Source organism: Lissotriton helveticus, chromosome 12 (assembly GCF_964261635.1).
Source record: "Lissotriton helveticus chromosome 12, aLisHel1.1, whole genome shotgun sequence".
In the NCBI taxonomy this organism is placed as follows: Eukaryota; Metazoa; Chordata; class Amphibia; order Caudata; family Salamandridae; genus Lissotriton; species Lissotriton helveticus.
Genome location: NC_136073.1, coordinates 661,247,002 through 661,267,288, shown reverse-complemented (window position 1 = coordinate 661,267,288; position 20,287 = coordinate 661,247,002). Strand labels below are relative to the sequence as shown.

Here is a 20,287-nt window from a genome sequence, read left to right as displayed (position 1 = left end):
CTTTTGGGAAATTCCCTTTGCAACGTGGGCTGAGCCACGTATGCCATCTCCCCGCAAGCAGAACCACGCTTGCCTTAACCGCAAATATGCGTGGTTAAGGCAGTGCGCGGTCTAGATGTGCAGATGGGCGTGCACAGGAAGAGGAAGGATCGGGAGAAGGAGCTCCAGGAAAGGGTCTGGTAATTGGGGCTGGGGCCAGGTTTTGGGGGCCGTTTTAGGGCCGGGGGTGGGGGGATCAGGTTGATTTAGGGCTGGGGGCTCGGGTTGTTTTAAGGGCTCGGGTTGGTTTTAGGGCTCGGGATGTCAGAGTCGTTTTTAGGGCTCGTGGGGGGTTGGGTTGTTTTTAAGGCTCGGGATGTCAGAGTCGTTTTTAGGGCTCGGGGGGCGGGGGGTCGGGTTGTTTTCTTTACCACACATATCCCTTTACCAGTCATGCCTTTACAGCGAAATTGTATGGCAAAGGAATGCTTTGTTCAGATGCATTTGTTGTTGGGGCAGCGTTGTAGAGGCATGCGTGGTTAGCCAGGCGTGCCTCTGTCATACAATCCTTTACTTTCAATACTGTCGTATTTCGCTCATTAGTGAAGATATGCTGACAGTACTGGGCCATTTAAACACACAAGATGATGGACAGAATGTTGCACAATGGCAAAACACTCACCCCCAGTCACAGATCTGGGTTTAATCCATCGTTATTTTGCTCACCAAGCCACCCCAGTTCAGACATGGACATATTCAAATCAGTCTTGACCCTGTGCCTCATGGGAACAGTCCAGCCCGAACTGCCAAGCCATGTCTTCCCTGGACCAGAATCAAGCATCCTAGGACTGGTTTCTGGCTATCAGCCGTATTCAGCCAGGATAGCTTGACTCCAGTGGCTTAGTGAGCATGGGACCCATGTCTTGGCATACCCTTCCCACATAGGGTGAACTGCAAAACACACAAGATGATGGATGGAATGTTGCACAATGGCAAAACACTCACCCCCAGTCACAGGTCTGGGTTTAATCCATTGTTATTTTGCTCACCAAGCCACCCCAGTTCAGACATGGCCATGTGCAAATCAGTCTTGACCCTGTGCCTCATGGGAACAGTCCAGCCGAACTGCCAAGCCATGTCTTCACTGGACTGGAATCAAGCATTCTAGGACCGGTTTCTGGCTATCAGCCGTCTTCAGCCAGGATAGCTTGACTCCAGTGGCTTACTGAGCACGGGACCCACGTCTGGGCATACCCTTCCCACTCGGGGTGAACAGCAAAACACACAAGATGATGGACGGAATGTTGCACAATGTCAAAACACTCACCCCCAGTCACGGATCTGGGTTTAATCCATCGGTATTTTGCTCACCAAGCCACCCCAGTTCAGACATGGCCATATGCAAATCAGTCCTGACCCTGTGCATCATGGGAACAGTCCAGTCCGAACTGCCAAGCCATGTCTTCCGTGGACCGGAATCAAGCATCCTAGGACCGGTTTCTGGCTATCAGCCATCTTCAGCCAGGATAGCTTGACTCCAGTGGCTTAGTGAGCACGGGACCCACGTCTGGGCATACCCTTCCCACATAGGGTGAACAGCAAAACACACAAGATGATGGACGGAATGTTGCACAATGGCAAAACACTCACCCCCAGTCACAGATTTGGGTTTAATCCATCGTTATTTTGCTCACCAAGCCACCCCAGTTCAGACATGGCCATATGCAAATCAGTCTTGACCCTGTGCCTCATGGGAACAGTCCACCCCAAACTGCCAAGCCATGTCTTCCCTGGACCGGAATCAAGCATCCTAGGACCGGTTTCTGGCTATCAGCCGTCTTCAGCTAGGATAGCTTGACTCCAGTGGCTTAGTGAGCACGGGGCCCACGTCTGGTCATACCCTTCCCACATAGGGTGAACAGCAAAACACACAAGATGATGGACGGAATGTTGCCCAATGGCAAAACACTCACCCCCAGTCACAGATCTTGGTTTAATCCATCGTTATTTTGCTGTTTTTGAATTTGTCACCCCGAGTGGGACGGGTATGCTCAGACGTGAGTCCCGTGCTCTCCACGCCACTGGAGTCAAGCTATCCTGGCTGATGACGGCTGATAGCCAGAAACCGGTCCTAGGATGCTTGATTCCGTTCCAGGGAAAACATGGCTTAGCAGTTCGGGCTGGACTGTTCCCATGAGGCACAGGGGCAAGGCTGATTTGCATATGGCCATGTCTGAACTGGGGTGGCTTGGTGAGCAAAAAAACGATGGATTTAGGCCCAGATCTCTGTACTGGGGTAAATGTATGACATTGTTCTGCATTCTGTCCATCAACTGTTGTTTTTGCATTTGTCACCCCGAGTGGGACGGGTTCGCTCAGACGTGAGTCTCGTGCTCTCCACGCCACTGGAGTCAAGCTATCCTGGCTGATGACGGCTGCTAGACAGAAACCGGTCCTAGGATGCTTGATTCCGGTCCAGGGAAGACATGGCTTGGCAGCCCGGGCTGGACTATTCTCATGAGGCACAGAGTCAAGGCTGATTTGCATATGGCCATGTCTGAACTGGGGTGGCTTGGTGAGCAAAAAAATGATGGATTTAGTCCCAGATCTCCGTACTGGGGTGAATGTATGACATTGTTCTGCATTCTGTCCATCAACTGTTGTTTTTGTCACCTCGAGTGGGACAGGTATGCTCAGACGTGAGTCCCGTGCTCTCTACGCCACTGGAGTCAAGCTATCCTGGCTGATGACGGCTGATAGCCAGAAACCGGTCCTAGGATGCTTGATTCTGGTCCAGGAAAGACATGGCTTGGCAGTTCGGGCTGGACTGTTCCCATGAGGCACAGGGTCAATGCTGATTTGCATATGGCCATGTCTGAACTGGGGTGGCTTGGTGAGCAAAAAAACGATGGATTTAGGCCCAGATCTCTGTATTGGGGTGAATGTATGACATTGTTCTGGATTCTGTCCATCAACTGTTGTTTTTCCATTAGTACTGGGCCATTTTACAGACACTTCACTGAAATACTTTGCCATTTCACCTATGGGTGACGTTGCGCCTGCAGTACTGTGCACAGTTATTAATGAGACTTCACTTGTTCTCTACTTTATCACTAGTGAGGCTTTACCTGAAGCACTCGGTCCTCTTATGTGGAAAAAGGGTTCAGGCAGATCAGGTCGTTTACCCCTTTTCTAGGTTTGCCCGGCGTTAGCCGCTTCTCACCCAACTCACGATTACCCAAATAAAGAGGCAGGCGCTGGAGACTGGAAGGCAGGAAACAGGAGTTTATTTCCGACGGAACAGAACACGTCAAATCAGACAACAGGGTATCTTCTCGAGGTGCTCTAACAAGTTTCTCTACGGCTCAGTCTTTTATACACAGGTTTATGATGGACAAACATTCCTTATTGCAATAAAGACACTTTGAAGTACAAAAAGGGCATGTTGGGACCCCAGCTCCAGGCCCATTCCCATACTGACCGCTCTGATGTTGTTTTCCCCTCCCAAATGTGACATGTGATTGTAATCTGCAGCCGGACATTCCAACAGGGCACGAGGGCAGGAGGGGGTGGTCAGATCTAAGGTTGGGCGGGCGATAAGATCATGTTTCGCTATGCGGGGCCGGGGGGTACATCCACAAGACCTAGTTTTATGATGTGGGACTGGGTCGAGAGGCCAGGTGTAGCCGGGGGGGGGCCATCAGAAGAGAGGAAGGGTGTTCCTGGGAGGGATACGGGGGTGTCGGTCAGGTCTAGGGGTGTGAAGGCCTTGATTAATCACCGCTCCTCTGATGTGAGGCGAGGTCCTACTGTAGGAAGCAATAAACTGCATCTGTTGGGCTAGGTGATGGCCTGGGATCAGGCCGGGCAATCGGGCAGGGAGGAAGAGATTACCAAAAGGGTCCGTTCTATGAGTAGGATGAAAGAGCGAGGGGGCAGGGGTTCAGCACGGAGACAAGGTCGTGTTTAGCGGTGCGTTTATGGCCCGAACAGGAGAGACCGGGGGCTGTCGGGGCGCGGGGTGTTTGCGAGGCTGGAGAGAGAGAGAGAGAGAGAGAGAGTGAGAGAGAGATGATGGCTATTGGCAATGGGCAGGGAGGTCATGACACAAAGATGGCTACTATCTATGTTCAAGATGGAGCCTAAAAGGGAACAAGATGGCGGGGCCACTGTTTCGTGACTTTCTTTACCTTCAACAGTGGCGAGGGTGAACACAAATGAACGCCGCTTATGTACATATACATTTTGTCATTTTCCACAGTCGCCGCTTTTTACATAAGCTAGATCATTTCCGTGTTTATCATACATATAGTCGTGTTTAGTCAACGAAATAGCGTTTGTCAATATTGGTAGACTTACATATAACCGTGTGTAGTTGATGCAACATACGAGGTGGAATACATATAAATTTACATTTGTCGTACTTAAAAGTGACCGATGAAACATTTTACAGGCAAAAGTGATTGAGGGAGGAATTTAGTCCAATACAAGCAATTAGTCAAGGGGTGTAGAAAGTCCCGAAAAAGGGGGGTCTTCGCCACAGTGTTTTTATTAGTATCGAGTCATCACTGGTAGGTTCTGGTAGTTCGTTTTCTTCCGTTGGCGCTGTTGAGCACCGGCGGTGGAGCTATAGGTCCAGCTCGGGTCCTTCTTTACACGTCGCAGGGTGTGATCTGTCCTTTGCCGTTAGGCCACAGTCCTGTTTCCTAGCTAATCTCTCTTAAGGGTGCCTTATGCTGGGCACCTGCATTTCTGTCTCGGAGTCAAAATCCACGTGGAAAGGATAGAAGGGGTTTTGTCGGATAATCGGGGGAGGAGAGGGCGGAGTGGGACCGGATCTTTGAGACGGACCAGGGGAGCAAAAGGGTGATGCGCAGGCAGGTCCATCAATCGGGCTCAAAGGGGCGGGGACTTCTGGCACGCGTGGGTCAACAAGTAGAGGGCTTCAAGGCAGCCCCCCATTGCTTCGTTTTCTGCGTTTGAGAGTGGTGCATCGTCCCGCGTCCCGTTGCTCTGCGGCTCCATCTTAGGTCGAGGTCACACGCGCCTCACGATCTGTGGTCAGGCTGTGCGTCACGTCCAGCCCCTCTCCTCCGGTGGCTGTGTATCCTTGAATGGGTACAAAACAGGTTTTAGCAAACTGGCAAGAGAAGGCATTTATACATTTTAATTCCGTCCCAGATCTAGGTAGCTGGGGGTACGTTTCATCGGTCACGGTCAGAAGTTATCACTGTGGAGTATGTATACAGGCGTGTCTACTGATTTTGAACTAGGTCTATTTGGCGTTCATTCATGTCGCATGTGGCTTTCTGACCCTAGCCCTGGCAGTCTTTTATCATCATGAGAGAGGGATAGAGGCTAAACACTCTTTTCTCGGGGAGCAACAGTTAAGCAGGGTCATCAGTTATACCTCGAGTTTACGGAGCTGAGGTCAAGCGGGAGGAACGGGGACGTTTTGGACATCCGTACTTGGGTGCGGAGGGGTGGGGCAATCTGGGCCTAGGAGATTGTGTTTCTAACGAGCTGAGAGCAGAAGGCCACTGACGTATAGTCCTCCTATAAAAAGGGCCAGATTAGGGGGACATCAGTCGTCTTACCTGTCCTTTCCTTATAGCCAATTCGAGTTCTGTCATTTTTACAGAAAAGGAGAGGTAGTAACATGGCAAATTACAATCGTTTTAGTTTCTGGCAATTTTGTCGATCACCTTTGTGTTCGAAAAACCAATTAGGCTCGTGCCGGCGGGGCACAACATTACCACACAGAGGAAGAGGGAGCAGGGGTCGTTCGCATTTTAAATGAACTATTCGGTACACGTACAACATGAAGGGAAAGGACGAGAGAGGGAAACGTGTACAATAATAGGCCATTTTGATGCACACAAAACACAAAACAGTAGGGGTCATATTATATAGAAACACAGACTGAGGGACAACGTAAATCCATATACCACGTACACATGAATTCAGGCGAGGGGGGGTACATGCATTTACATACAGAATTCAAGACAAAACATAGAACAGTACTTGGCCAAAGACATTTCCTCCTGCATGCTGCGCATCCTTAGTTTCCTATTTAATTCGCCTGGCTGTCTTTTGCTGTTTGTCTCTGTTGCAAATACTTATACTTTCGTCAATTGTTCGGGAACTATCCTGGTCGGGCTAGTACTTACGGTGGGATCTTTGAATCATTTTTTAGCGGACGGGTATCCAGGCCAAGGCAACGGAGGGTGTTAGTTGGGGGAACAATGGGCAACTTCGAGTTTCATGGCGTAAGAATCTACTCGTAGGTGCACGTCATTCTTGGTTGCATTATTAGAGAGATAGTCGTTTCTAAGTAAGGGTGCGTTATATCTATGACTGTTCATCGTGTATAGGTGCTATGTCCAGACCCCCTTTTTCCCCATTCCATCGGCCGTCCGATCATCACTCAAGTCGTACAAAGACATCTCTCGTATCAGGTCAACGCGTGCAACGTATATCCAGTCGAGTTACACACATTCGGTCATACACACATGCATTCATATCACCCAAATCCGCGTTGCTTAGGTCTTCTCCGCACTTTAGTCGATGTTCTGATGCGACCTGCAGAAAGAAGGGGAAGAAGAAGGGGTGGGGGCGGCGTTTAAAGACACATTCGCGCGCATAAACCCAAAAGGCTTTTTACTTACTATGTATTTCGACCTATCTCCGCGGGGTGCAGTCCCTTCCATCTCGGCGTTTTAAGCCCCGTGGGACTGGTGGTGCGGGAGGCATAATCATTTATGGACTGCACATTGCATAGATCGCCCACGTGTGATATTGCGGATCTTGTGTGGGGGGGTTGAAACAAAAGGGCAATCAGGGTAAAGTGGGTGAACTCATGTTCTTCTTCGAGGAGTCGGGGTGGTCTACGGTGGTATCGGGTCTGGTTTAGGGGTATCTGAAACAATTTCCCTGAGATATGTGGCATACAAAGTAAAACGGAACATCGGGACCCTTATCGATTGCCTTAGGTTGCACAAAAGTAAAAAAACACACGCAACAACTTGGATCGTTCACATTTTCAAGATTCCTAGGTACTTTGCTTTTTAACCTTTCAGTAATCGACTTGCTTTATTTCGCCTATATTTTACGTAGATCGGAAACAAGGGCTATGTATTCAAAAACTTACCAATCCAAAAACTACGACTGTATTTGTTGTCACAAAATCTTTATTTAAAAATGTTGACGTACAAATGCAGGCCTACAACCACGTGGGCCAGCCACGGAGTAGACTGGAACTGTACATGAGGGCATATTTATCTGCGGAAAACATAACTGAGTCGGTGGTTGTTTTATTTCATCAAGTGCAATAAAATCATATCGAAAATTCATTGTGGGTAAGTACCATCAGTGTCAAAAAGATTCGAACTTTCAATAATACTGTAATCAATGATGCGTCAGAACTTAATATCAAATTCACTGTTCGAATGTTCGAGCAATACTCATCCCCTCCCGTCATGTGCTTCAAAACTGCATACATATCTCACGATATCAAGTCTGAGCATCCGGGACACAACGGGGAATCGTGAGTTTCGTTTGTACCGGCGCCATTTTGGGTGGGGTCAGGCGGGTCCGAGTATAGTCAAACTGTCTCCACCAACTCGTGGTTGGACCAGAACTTCCTTTCGGCAGTCCAGAAGTTTCGTTAAGGGGGCAACAGAAGGGACCGGTGACATGAACCATCAATCAAAGAAAAGGGAGGGGCAACAATCTTTCCTACCGGGTCGTACTGATGTTCCACCGGAACTGATCAAATCGGTAGTCTGCAGTATCTTGGGTCATTCAAAACTGAGGCTGGTGCCAGCATGAGGGCGCCGACGTCTCGTGGTTACGTCTTGGTCGTTCTGCGGGTGATCATGGCAGTCACTTCCCATCGGTGGCGGTTGGGGGCCCGCGGAGGTCGAGGGCCCTCCGCAACTCTCGTAGAATCTTCAAAGCTGAGGAGAACGTTTCTGAACGGAGGACTCGTTTTTCTAGTTGGCCAGCGACCAGGCCATCCTTGCACGCCAGGTTCGTTCCTGCAAGGTCGACCGCCATTTTTAGGAGTTCTGCAGCTACCGGCAGTCACTGGGTCAAATGAGTAGACGGACTCCAGCCTGTTGGGTGAGGCGTCGTAGCACCGCCACAGTGGACGAGACCCTGCTGGGTGTGTGGAGCGTCCCTATACTGCAATCAATCAATCAATCAATCAGTGGCACTTATAGAGCGCGCTACATACCCGTAGGGTCTCAAGGCGCTGGGGGGGGGGGGGGGGGGGGTGCCGCTACTGCTCGAACAGCCAGGTCTTCAGCTTCTTCCTGAAGGAGAGGTGGTCTTGGGTCAGGCGCAGGTCGGTCGGGAGGGAGTTCCAGGTCTTGGCGGCCAGGTAGGAGAAGGACCTTCCTCCTGTCGTCGCTCTTCGGATGCGGGGGACGGCGGCGAGGGCGTGGTTGGCTGATCGGAGGTGGCGTTTCGGAGCGTAGAAGTTGACGCGACTGTTGAGGTAGCTCGGGCCTTGGTCGTGTAGGGCTTTGTGTGCGTGGGTGAGGAGGCGGAAGGTGATTCTTTTGTTGACGGGGAGCCAGTGAAGGTCTCTCAGATGTCCGGAGATGTGGCTGGTTCGTGGGATGTCGAGGATGAGTCTGGCTGAGGCGTTCTGGATCCGCTGGAGTCTCTTCTGGAGCTTGGCGGTGGTACCGGCGTAGAGGGCGTTGCCGTAGTCCAGTCGGCTGGTGACGAGGGCCTGGGTGACGGTCTTCCTGGTCTCGGTGGGGATCCACCAGAAGATTTTCCGTAGCATGCGTAGGATGTTGAAGCACGCCGAGGAGACGTTGTTGACTTGCCTGGTCATGGAGAGGGAGGAGTCCAGGATGAAGCCCAGGTTTCGTGCATGGTCTGCCGGTTTGGGTGCGGTGCCCAGGGCGGGAGGCCACCAGGAGTTGTCCCAGGCGGAGGGTGAGGAGCCCAGGATGAGGACCTCCGTCTTGTCCGAGTTCAGCTTCAGGCGGCTGGTCGTCATCCACTCGGCTACCTCTTTCATCCCTTCGTGCAGGTTGGCTCTGGCGGCGGCGGGGTCGTGGGTCAGGGAGAGGATCAGCTGGGTGGATGAACCCTTTGCCGGGTGTGTGGAGCGACACTGCACCGCAAGAGTGGACGAACCCTTTGCCGGGTGCGTGGAGCGTTGGGGGTGCAGCTGAGGGGCCTCCACCTGGGGAGGCGGGAGAGGCTCGTCCGCGCCGCCTCTCCCTCCCAGTGCACCCCACGGCGTCTCGCTGACATTTGTTATGGCCGGACCAGGCGATGAAGAAGAGGGGGGGGGTCGGAGGCATATGCAAGACATCCCCCCCCCGTGGCCTGCAAGGCGCCGGGAGAAGAAGGGAATGGGAGGACCAGTTCATTCCGGTTCGGGCCCATGCCTTCGGCGGCCGGCCGTTCCTTTGCCACGGCCCCAGGAACGGGTCCCTTGGTTCATCCCGGGGACAGGCCTTGGCGCGTGGTGTCGCCTCCGGACTATTCGCGTAATGGTTCTCCACCCCACGCCGCCGCCGACGGCTTTTGTAGACTTTCTGACGCCCAAAAACCTACTAGAAAGTAGCCCAAAGTAGCCCGACATTGCTACTTTGGGGAAGGAGGGACAGGAACGGCGTCAAGCAGACGGCGAAATGCATTGTGGGTTTGTTGTTGCAGCCGTTTGCCGTGTAAATAGTTGTTTAATATATTTTTGTTAAAAAATAAAAACGTTTTAACCTGTTACTTTGCTATAGTGTTGTATATTTCTAATATTTGCCTAGGGTTTGTCGTTAATTGGGCGGGGTGGTCGGTGGAGCCGAGCTGTCTCGCAGTCATCATGGCGTTGAGTTCGGCTTTCCTCACTAGTTTCATACTTCCTGAGGGGTCGTTCCTAATGTTTCCATTTCAGTAAGGTTGAAAAGAGATCTCATCAGTGCCCTACTGACTTTACTCGATTCCTTTTATTTTTCCTAATGATTCTTATGTTCTTTTATTTGCTAGCACGATACCGCGGCTAATCTGCATTTTCTTTATATATGTCCTTTTTATTAGGGGTGTCCTCCGGTGGAGCCAGATGGTCTACCTTTAATAAATGGTCCGGGCTGAACCAACTACTGAGCAATGGGGGGGAGATAGGCATGACGGGTTACAACGGGGACAAAAGTCAGCACTATCTATCCTTCACTACTTTGCGGAGACTAGGTAGAATATTTCTATTCTACAGTATTCGCAAATAGGGAATACCCAAAGAGAGAACCAATTCCAAACAGTCAAGTTCGGACAAACAATCAATCAATCAAATGAGGAATAAAATAGACGCGACGGGTTACAACGGGGGCAAAAGCCTGCGCTACCTACCCTTCACTATCTGCAAAGAGAGAGATCTTTCTGTTCCTCTCTGTTTGTAGGCAGAGAAGATCCTTTCCAAGAACCAATTCCGAATGATCAAGGTCCGGTCAAACAATCAATCAGTGGGGGATAAAAATAGGCACGACGGATTACAACGGGGGCAAAAGCCTGCGTTACCTATCCTTCACTATCTGCAAAGACTAAACAGAGTATGGCGACCCTGTGCTTGTTTGCAAATAGAGAATGATCCAAAAAGAACCAATTCCAAAACAATAAATGCTTGGATAACAATCAATCAAATGGAGAGGGAAGTAGGCGCGACGGGTTACAACGGGGGCAAAAGCCTGGGCTACCCACCCTTCACTATCTGCAAAGGGAGAATACTCCTATCCTTCCCCGTTTGTAGACAGAAAATCTCTCAGGACAAAACAATCAAAATGCGTAATACTAGTATTTTCCAATGACAATCAAACAATCAATTCGCAATTTGTCGTGTTTCCACGACCTTACCCGGACCGTATGGACGGTTTCTCGTCTTCCGTTTCCAGCGCCCGATCGTCCTCTATTCTCCGTAATTGCTGTGGCACTCCTGATGGTTCCCAGTCAGGACCGTAGATCACTCGAGAGAGGTCTGTTCGGAACCGGTGAAGTTCGGATGATCGGCTGCCAGACAAGGGTCTATCGGGCAGGAGCTCTTCCCGATCGTTGCAGTCGTTCACTCTGTCGTTGGGACCTCTCTCACTGGATCCACGTGTCGCTGATGGGCCCCACGTTGGGCGCCAATTGTGGAAAAAGGGTTCAGGCAGATCAGGTCGTTTACCCCTTTTCTAGGTTTGCCCGGCGTTAGCCGCTTCTCACCCAACTCACGATTACCCAAATAAAGAGGCAGGCGCTGGAGACTGGAAGGCAGGAAACAGGAGTTTATTTCCGACGGAACAGAACACGTCAAATCAGACAACAGGGTATCTTCTCGAGGTGCTCTAACAAGTTTCTCTACGGCTCAGTCTTTTATACACAGGTTTATGATGTACAAACATTCCTTATTGCAATAAAGACACTTTAAAGTACAAAAAGGGCATGTTGGGACCCCAGCTCCAGGCCCATTCCCATACTGACCGCTCTGATGTTGTTTTCCCCTCCCAAATGTGACCTGTGATTGTAATCTGCAGCCGGACATTCCAACAGGGCACGAGGGCAGGAGGGGGTGGTCAGATCTAAGGTTGGGCGGGCGATAAGATCATGTTTCGCTATGCGGGGCCGGGGGGTACATCCACGAGACCTAGTTTTATGATGTGGGACTGGGTCGAGAGGCCAGGTGTAACCGGGGGGGGGGGCATCAGAAGAGAGGAAGGGTGTTCCTGGGAGGGATGCGGGGGTGTTGGTCAGGTCTAGGGGTGTGAAGGCCTTGATTAATCACCGCTCCTCTGATGTGAGGCGAGGTCCTACTGTAGGAAGCAATAAACTGCATCTGTTGGGCTAGGTGATGGCCTGGGATCAGGCCGGGCAATCGGGCAGGGAGGAAGAGGTTACCAAAAGGGTCCGTTCTATGAGTAGGATGAAAGAGCGAGGGGGCAGGGGTTCAGCACGGAGACAAGGTCGTGTTTAGCGGTGCGTTTATGGCCCGAACAGGAGAGACCGGGGGCTGTCGGGGCGCGGGGTGTTTGCGAGGCTGGAGAGAGAGAGAGAGAGAGAGTGAGAGAGAGATGATGGCTATTGGCAATGGGCAGGGAGGTCATGACACAAAGATGGCTACTATCTATGTTCAAGATGGAGCCTAAAAGGGAACAAGATGGCGGGGCCACTGTTTCGTGACTTTCTTTACCTTCAACAGTGGCGAGGGTGAACACAAATGAACGCCGCCTATGTACATATACATTTTGTCATTTTCCACAGTTACAAGTGACACTTGGCCTGCAGACTGTGCACAACAATCAGTGAGTGTTCTGTCACAGAATTATGTCTTCTCATTGGCGAACCCGCCTGCAGTATTGGGTACACTCATTAGTGGGACTTCACTCAGTACTGTACTCTATCATTAGAGAGGCCTCCTGCACTACTGTGCACTCTTATTGGGTAGGCTTGAGCCTGCTTACTATGTTCTATCACTAGTGAGGCTACACCTGCAGCACTGCGCCATCTCACTAGTAACTCTTCCAGCCAGTAGTGTGCAGTAGTACACACCTATTAGTGAGATTTCGCTCACAGTACACGTTTTCTCATTAGAGACACCTACTACAATGAGTCTTCACTCAGTGATGCCTCTTCCTGCTCTACTATGCACACTCAGTAGTAAGTTTTCACTCTGATTACTGTGCTCTCTCACTGGTGAGACTTCAACTGCAATATGGTGCCCTCTCACAATAGACACTTTGATGCAGTGCATGTCACATTTATTAGCGAGACGTCACTCAGTACTGCGCTTGATATCTCCTGTATTGCTTTGCACACTCATTAGTGAGACTTCTCTCGGATTTCTGTGCTCGCTTATTGGTGAAACTTCACGTGCAGTACTGCGCCCTCTCACTATTGGCACTTCGATGCAGTACTGGTGAAACGTTTTAGTGAGACTTTATTCCGTACTACTCTTGATAGCTCTTGCACTGCTGTGCACACTCATTAGTGAGGCTTCTCTCGGATTACTGTGCTCGCTTATTGGTGAAACTTCACGTGCAGTACTGCGCTCTCTCACTATTGGCACTTCGATGCAGTACTGGCGAAACGTTTTGGTGAGACTTTATTCCGTACTACTCTTGATAGCTCTTGCACTGCTGTGCACACTCATTAGTGACGCTTCTCTCGGATTACTGTCTTCTCCCACTGATGAGACTTCACCTTCAGAATTGCGTCCTCTCACTATTGACACTTCAATGCAGTACTGGGCACACGTATTAGTCAGTTTCTCTCGGGTTACTGTGCTTGACAGCTCCTGCACTATAGTACACACTCATTAGTGAGACTTCCTCTCGAGTTACTGTGCTGTGCCTCTAGTGACTTCACCTGCTGTATGGCGGCCTATCACTATTGACACGTCAGTGCAGTACTGGGGACACATATTTGTGAGACTTCACTCAGTGCTGTGCTTGACAGCTCCTGCACTACCGTACACACTCATTGGCAAGACTTCCTCTCGGGTCACTGTGATCTGCCTCTAGTGAGACTTTACCTGCAGTATGGTGCCTTCTCACTATTGACACTTTATTGCAGTACTGGAGGTACGCATTAGTGAGACTTCACCCAGTACTGTGCTTGACAGCTCCTGCACTACCATACACACTCCTTAGTGAGACCTCCTCTCGGGTCACTGTGCTCTGCCTCTAGTGAGACTTCACCTGCAGTATAGCGACCTCTCACTATTGACACTTCATTGCAGTACCGGAGGCACGCATTAGTGAGACTTCACTCAGTACTGTGCTTGACAGCTCCTGCACTACCGTACACACTCCTTAGTGAGACTTCCTCTCGGGTTACTGTGCTCTGTCTCTAGTGAGACTTCACCTGCAGTATGGCGACCTATCACTATTGACACGTCAGTGCAGTACTGGAGGCACGCATTAGTGAGACTTCACTCAGTACTGTGCTTGACAGCTCCTGCACTACCGTACACACTCCTCCTAAGTGAGACTTCCTCTCGGGTTACTGTGCTCTGTCTCTAGTGAGACTTCACCTGCAGTATAGCGACCTCTCACTATTGACACTTCATTGCAGTACTGGAGGCACGCATTAGTGAGACTTCACTCAGTACTGTGCTTGACAGCTCCTGCACTACCGTACACACTCCTTAGTGAGACCTCCTCTCGGGTTACTGTGCTCTGTCTCTAGTGAGACTTCACCTGCAGTATAGCGACCTCTCACCATTGACACTTCATTGCAGTACTGGAGGCACGCATTAGTGAGACTTCACTCAGTACTGTGCTTGACAGCTCCTGCACTACCGTACACACTCATTAGTGAGACTTCCTCTCGGGTTACTGTGCTCTGTCTCTAGTGAGACTTCACCTGCAGTATGGCGACCTATCACTATTGACACGTCAGTGCAGTACTGGAGGCACGCATTAGTGAGACTTCACTCAGTACTGTGCTTGACAGCTCCTGCACTACCGTACACACTCATTAGTGAGACTTCCTCTCCGGTTACTGTGCTCTGTCTCTACTGAGACTTCACCTGCAGTATGGCGACCTATCACTATTGACACGTCAGTGCTGTACTGGGGACACATATTAGTGAGACTTCACTCAGTACTGTGCTTGACAGCTCCTGCACTACCTTACACACTCATTAGTAAGACTTCCTCTCGGGTTACTGTGCTCTGTCTCTAGTGAGACTTCACCTGCAGTATGGCGACCTATCACTACTGACACGTCAGTGCAGTACTGGGGACACATATTAGTGAGACTTCACTCAGTATTGTGCTTGACAGCTCCTGCACTACTGTACACACTCCTTAGTGAGACCTCCTCTCAGGTTACTGTGCTCTGTCTCTAGTGAGACTTCACCTGCAGTATAGCGACCTCTCACTATTGACACTTCATTGCAGTACTGGAGGCACGCATTAGTGAGACTTCACTCAGTACTGTGCTTGACAGCTCCTGCACTACCGTACACACTCCTCCTTAGTGAGACTTCCTCTCTGGTTACTGTGCTCTGTCTCTAGTGAGACTTCACCTGCAGTATGGCGACCTATCACTATTGACACGTCAGTGCAGTACTGGGGACACATATTAGTGAGACTTCACTCAGTACTGTACTTGACAGCTCCTGCACTACCGTACACACTCCTTAGTGAGACCTCCTCTCGGGTTACTGTGCTCTGTCTCTAGTGTGACTTCACCTGCAGTATGGTGCCTTCTCACTATTGACACTTCACTGCAGTACTGGAGGCACGCATTAGTGAGACTTCACTCAGTACTGTGCTTGACAGCTCCTGCACTACCGTACACACTCCTTAGTGAGACCTCCTCTCGGGTCACTGTGCTCTGTCTCTAGTGAGACTTCACCTGCAGTATGGCGACCTATCACTATTGACACGTCAGTGCAGTACTGGGGACACATATTAGTGAGACTTCACTCAGTACTGCACTTGACAGCTCCTGCACTACCGTACACACTCCTCAGTGAGACTTCCTCTTGGGTTACTGTGCTCTGCCTGCAGTATGGCACCCTATCACTATTGACACGTCAGTGCAGTACTGGAGGCACGCATTAGTGAGACTTCACTCAGTACTGTGCTTGGCAGCACCTGCACTACCGTACACACTCCTTAGTGAGACTTCCTCTCGAGTTACTGTCCTCTGCCTCTAGTGAGACTTCACCTGCAGTATAGCGACCTCTCACTATTGACACTTCATTGCAGTACTGGAGGCACGCATTAGTGAGACTTCACTCAGTACTGTGCTTGACAGCTCCTGCACTCCGTACACACTCCTTAGTGAGACTTCCTCTCGGGTTACTGTGCTCTGTCTCTAGTGAGACTTCACCTGCAGTATAGCGACCTCTCACTATTGACACTTCATTGCAGTACTGGAGGCACGCATTAGTGAGACTTCACTGAGTACTTTGCTTGGCAGCTCCTGCACTACCGTACACACTCCTCCTTAGTGAGACTTCCTCTCGAGTTACTGTCCTCTGCCTCTAGTGAGACTTCACCTGCAGTATAGCGACCTCTCACTATTGACACTTCATTGCAGTACTGGAGGCACGCATTAGTGAGACTTCACTCAGTACTGTGCTTGGCAGCTCCTGCACTCCGTACACACTCCTTAGTGAGACTTCCTCTCGAGTTACTGTCCTCTGCCTCTAGTGAGACTTCACCTGCAGTATAGCGACCTCTCACTATTGACACTTCATTGCAGTACTGGAGGCACGCATTAGTGAGACTTCACTCAGTACTGTGCTTGACAGCTCCTGCACTCCGTACACACTCCTTAGTGAGACTTCCTCTCGAGTTACTGTCCTCTGCCTCTAGTGAGACTTCACCTGCAGTATAGCGACCTCTCACTATTGACACTTCATTGCAGTACTGGAGGCACGCATTAGTGAGACTTCACTCAGTACTGTGCTTGACAGCTCCTGCACTCCGTACACACTCCTTAGTGAGACTTCCTCTCGAGTTACTGTCCTCTGCCTCTAGTGAGACTTCACCTGCAGTATAGCGACCTCTCACTATTGACACTTCATTGCAGTACTGGAGGCACGCATTAGTGAGACTTCACTCAGTACTGTGCTTGACAGCTCCTGCACTCCGTACACACTCCTTAGTGAGACTTCCTCTCGAGTTACTGTCCTCTGCCTCTAGTGAGACTTCACCTGCAGTATAGCGACCTCTCACTATTGACACTTCATTGCAGTACTGGAGGCACGCATTAGTGAGACTTCACTCAGTACTGTGCTTGACAGCTCCTGCACTCCGTACACACTCCTTAGTGAGACCTCCTCTCGGATTTCTGAGCTCTGTCTCTAGTGAGACTGCACCCTCTCACTCGTTGGATGTCGGTGCTTTCCTGGGCGCTGATATCCCCGGGGCTCCCCTTGGCGTGTTTCGTCCATTTCCTGGCGGCCTCGCCGCACGGGGGAGGAGGGTGCAGTGTGCTCTCAGCACTGTTGTGATGCGGGTTAATGAGTGAATGTGCAGCGTGCGTGCCTGGGGAGCACGGCTCCGCGAATCCGGGAACAGATGCCGAGTGACCTCCGACACGCACTGCTGACTAGCAGCGAACAATACACAGGACAGTCAGCAATGTTCTCAGGCCCGGGACACACATAGCTGCAGAGTGCACGGAACACAAGTGTGCACAAGAATCGGAAAGAGTGTCAGACTGCACAGAGCCGCGGGGCGTCCAGGGCAGTATTAGACACAAAGAGGAGGGCCGGACTGAGCTGCAGAGTGCACGGAACACACGTTTGCAGAAGACTCGGAAAGACTGTCAGACTGCACAGAGCCGCAGGGCGTCCAGGGCAGTATTAGACACAAAGAGGAGGGCCGGAATGAGCTGCAGAGTGCACGGAACACAAGTGTGCACAAGACTCGGAAAGAGTGTCAGACTGCACAGAGCCGCAGGGCGTCCAGATCAGTATTAGACACAAAGAGGAGGGCCGGACTGAGCTGCAGAGTGCACGGAAGACAAGTGTGCACAAGACTCGGAAAGAGTGTCAGACTGCACAGAGCCGCAGGGCGTCCAGATCAGTATTAAACACAAGGAGGAGGGCCGGACTGAGCTGCAGAGTGCACAGAACACAAGTGTGCACAAGACTCGGAAAGAGTGTCAGACTGCACAGAGCCGCAGGGCGTCCAGGGCAGTATTAGACACAAAGAGTAGGGCCGGAATGAGCTGCAGAGTGCACGGAACACAAGTGTGCACAAGACTCGGAAAGAGTGTCAGACTGCACAGAGCCGCAGGGCGTCCAGATCAGTATTAGACACAAAGAGGACGGCTGGACTGAGCTGCAGAGTGCACGGAACACAAGTGTGCACAAGACTCGGAAAGAGTGTCAGACTGCACCGAGCCGCAGGGCGTCCAGATCAGTATTAGACACAAAGAGGAGGGCTGGACTGAGCTGCAGAGTGTACGGAACACACGTGTGCACAAGACTCGGAAAGAGTGTCAGACTGCACAGAGCCGCAGGGTGTCCAGATCAGTATTAAACACAAGGAGGAGGGCCGGAGGAGCTGCAGAGTGCACGGAACACAAGTGTGCACAGGACTCGGAAAGAGAGTCAGGCTGCACAGAGCCGCAGGGCGTCCAGGGCAGTATTAGACACAAAGAGGGCCGGAATGAGCTGCAGAGTGCACGGAACACAAGTGTGCACAAGACTCGGAAAGAGAGTCAGACTGCACAGAGCCTCAGGGCGTCCAGGTCAGTATTAAACACAAAGAGGAGGGCCGGACTGAGCTGCAGAGTGCACGGAACACAAGTGTGCACAAGACTCGGAAAGAGTGTCAGACTGCACAGAGCCGCAGGGCGTCCAGATCAGTATTAAACACAAAGAGGAGGGCCGGACTGAGCTGCAGAGTTCAAGGAGCACACGCTCGTGCACGAGGCCCCGTGTGAGTGTGCACAGAGAGGCACCGCAGCACAGACGCACAGTGTGCAGACCCAGCAGCGGAGAGCAGTGTGCACCGAGAGGGGCCGCAGCACAGAGGCGCAGTGTGCAGGCACAGCAGCCGGGGAGCAGTGTGCACGGAGAGGGCCCGCAGCACAGAGGAGCAGTGTGAGTGTGCACGGAGAGGGGCCACAGCACAGAGGCTCTGTGTGAGTGTGCACGAAGGGGGGCCGCAGCACAGAGGCGCAGTGTGCAAGACCCAGCAGCGGAGAGCAGTGTGCACGGAGAGGGGCCGCAGCACAGAGGCGCAGTGTTAGTGTGCACGGAGAGGGGCCGCAGCACAGAGGCTCTGTGTGAGTGTGCACGAAGAGGTGCCGCAGCACAGAGGCGCAGTGTGCACGGACAGCAGAGTTCTCGGGAGCCCCTGCGCGCCGCCCGTGCCAGAGGAGGCGAGGGGACGGAGCCGCTCTGAGAAGCTCTTAAACTCCCCGCCCGGCTCCTCCCTCCCCGCACCGGCTGCTCTGCCGCTTATATACAGAGCCCGGCGCTGCGTGCACAGCTCTCCTCTCGCACACGGCGGACCTGGGACCGGCCGGGCTGCTGGATCGGCGGCTCACACCTGCCACTGCACTCGAGGGGGCGCTCCTCTGCCACTCCCCCGTGCCAGGGCGCCAGCCATCTCTACCTGCTCCCGTTCTCCCCAGCCGAGCCCAGGTGCACTTACCTGCCCGTTCACCCAGTGTGCCCAGGTGCCACCCTCAGCCAGGTGTAGCCCCCCTCTGAAGCGACTCACCTTTCATTGATGCGTCCCGGGGGTGCACCCTCTCCCCGCCTGCCCATGGTGGTGCTGAGCAGTTCCTCCCGACGCCCATGTGCACTTACCCAGGCGGACTTACCTGCTTCCAGCCGGCGGCCAGACGCATTCAGCTGGCCCTCTTACCTCAGGCCCTCGGCGAGCCTGGCTCATTCCTTCATCCATACATAGTTACCTGCACAGGTGTGCTCGGCCCCAGGTGTACTACACTGACCCGTCCTGTCTCCCCATCTCTCCTCCGCAGCCAGAAGTGCACACCTGGCCTGTTGCACCCCGGCGCCCGCACCTGTGCCTGGCTGCACCTGCACTCACCTGCCTGGTATCCAGCCCTCACACACACACGCACTCTGTGTACTTACCTGCTGCCGAGAGGTGTACTCACCTGTGACCACAGGTGCGCGTGGCTTCCGCCTGCTCCCAGGTGTGCCCCCCCCCCCCCCAGTGGTACCAAGCCCGTTGCCATGGAGGCAGCCTCCCTCTCGCTGGGGGCGCATGCCTGCATCCTGCTGCTCTTCGGCCTGCTGGCCCTGCTCCGGATGTGCAGCCCCGCCGCCCTGCTCACCCCGGCCCGCCTGCTCTACCTCCTGCTGCTGGTGCTGCTGCAGTGGCTGTGCCACACCTACCTGCCGCCCGCCCTCAGCATCGCCCTCCTCAGCGCGGCCTGCTGCGGGGTCCTGGGCATGTCAGCCCCCGGCAGAGCGCTGCCCGTGGACGGGAAGACGGTCTTCGTCACAGGTGAGAGTCACGTGACTTGTATCTTGTGCACCGAGTTACTATGCTGGGAATGGCCAGTACCGCTGGTGGTACTGTGAGGTTCTGTACACTGTATGATGCCGCCGCTCTTTACTGTACTCTACACTGCACTCTTTCTGTAGTCCTCCGCACATTCCTTCCTACACAAAGAGTGCTCGGGCCTATCACTTGAGAGCTGGATAGAAAGCTTCACAAAGGTGCCATGTTTTAGGCTTCCCCCTATTTGTGTGATAATTGTGATTTTTTTAAAGAGTTTATATTGCAAAATTGAGGGGAGTGAAGCGCTGCTGTAGAGCATGGGGTAACCATCCCCATACACACTACTTTAGACAGACTATAGAGCC

General features: G+C 52.2%; 1 protein-coding gene across 1 annotated transcript in view; it reads left to right on the top strand.

Moving 5' to 3' along the window:
• The first annotated feature begins 18,927 nt into the window (after window positions 1–18,927).
• Window positions 18,928–20,287, top strand: part of HSD11B2 (hydroxysteroid 11-beta dehydrogenase 2) — a 388,376-nt gene continuing 387,016 nt past the window's right edge. Inside the window, exon 1 of the mRNA XM_078671395.1 lies at window positions 18,928–19,925. Within this exon, the coding sequence (XP_078527521.1) occupies window positions 19,247–19,925 (679 nt within the window). The 5' untranslated portion in view covers window positions 18,928–19,246. The remainder of the gene's footprint in view (window positions 19,926–20,287) is intronic.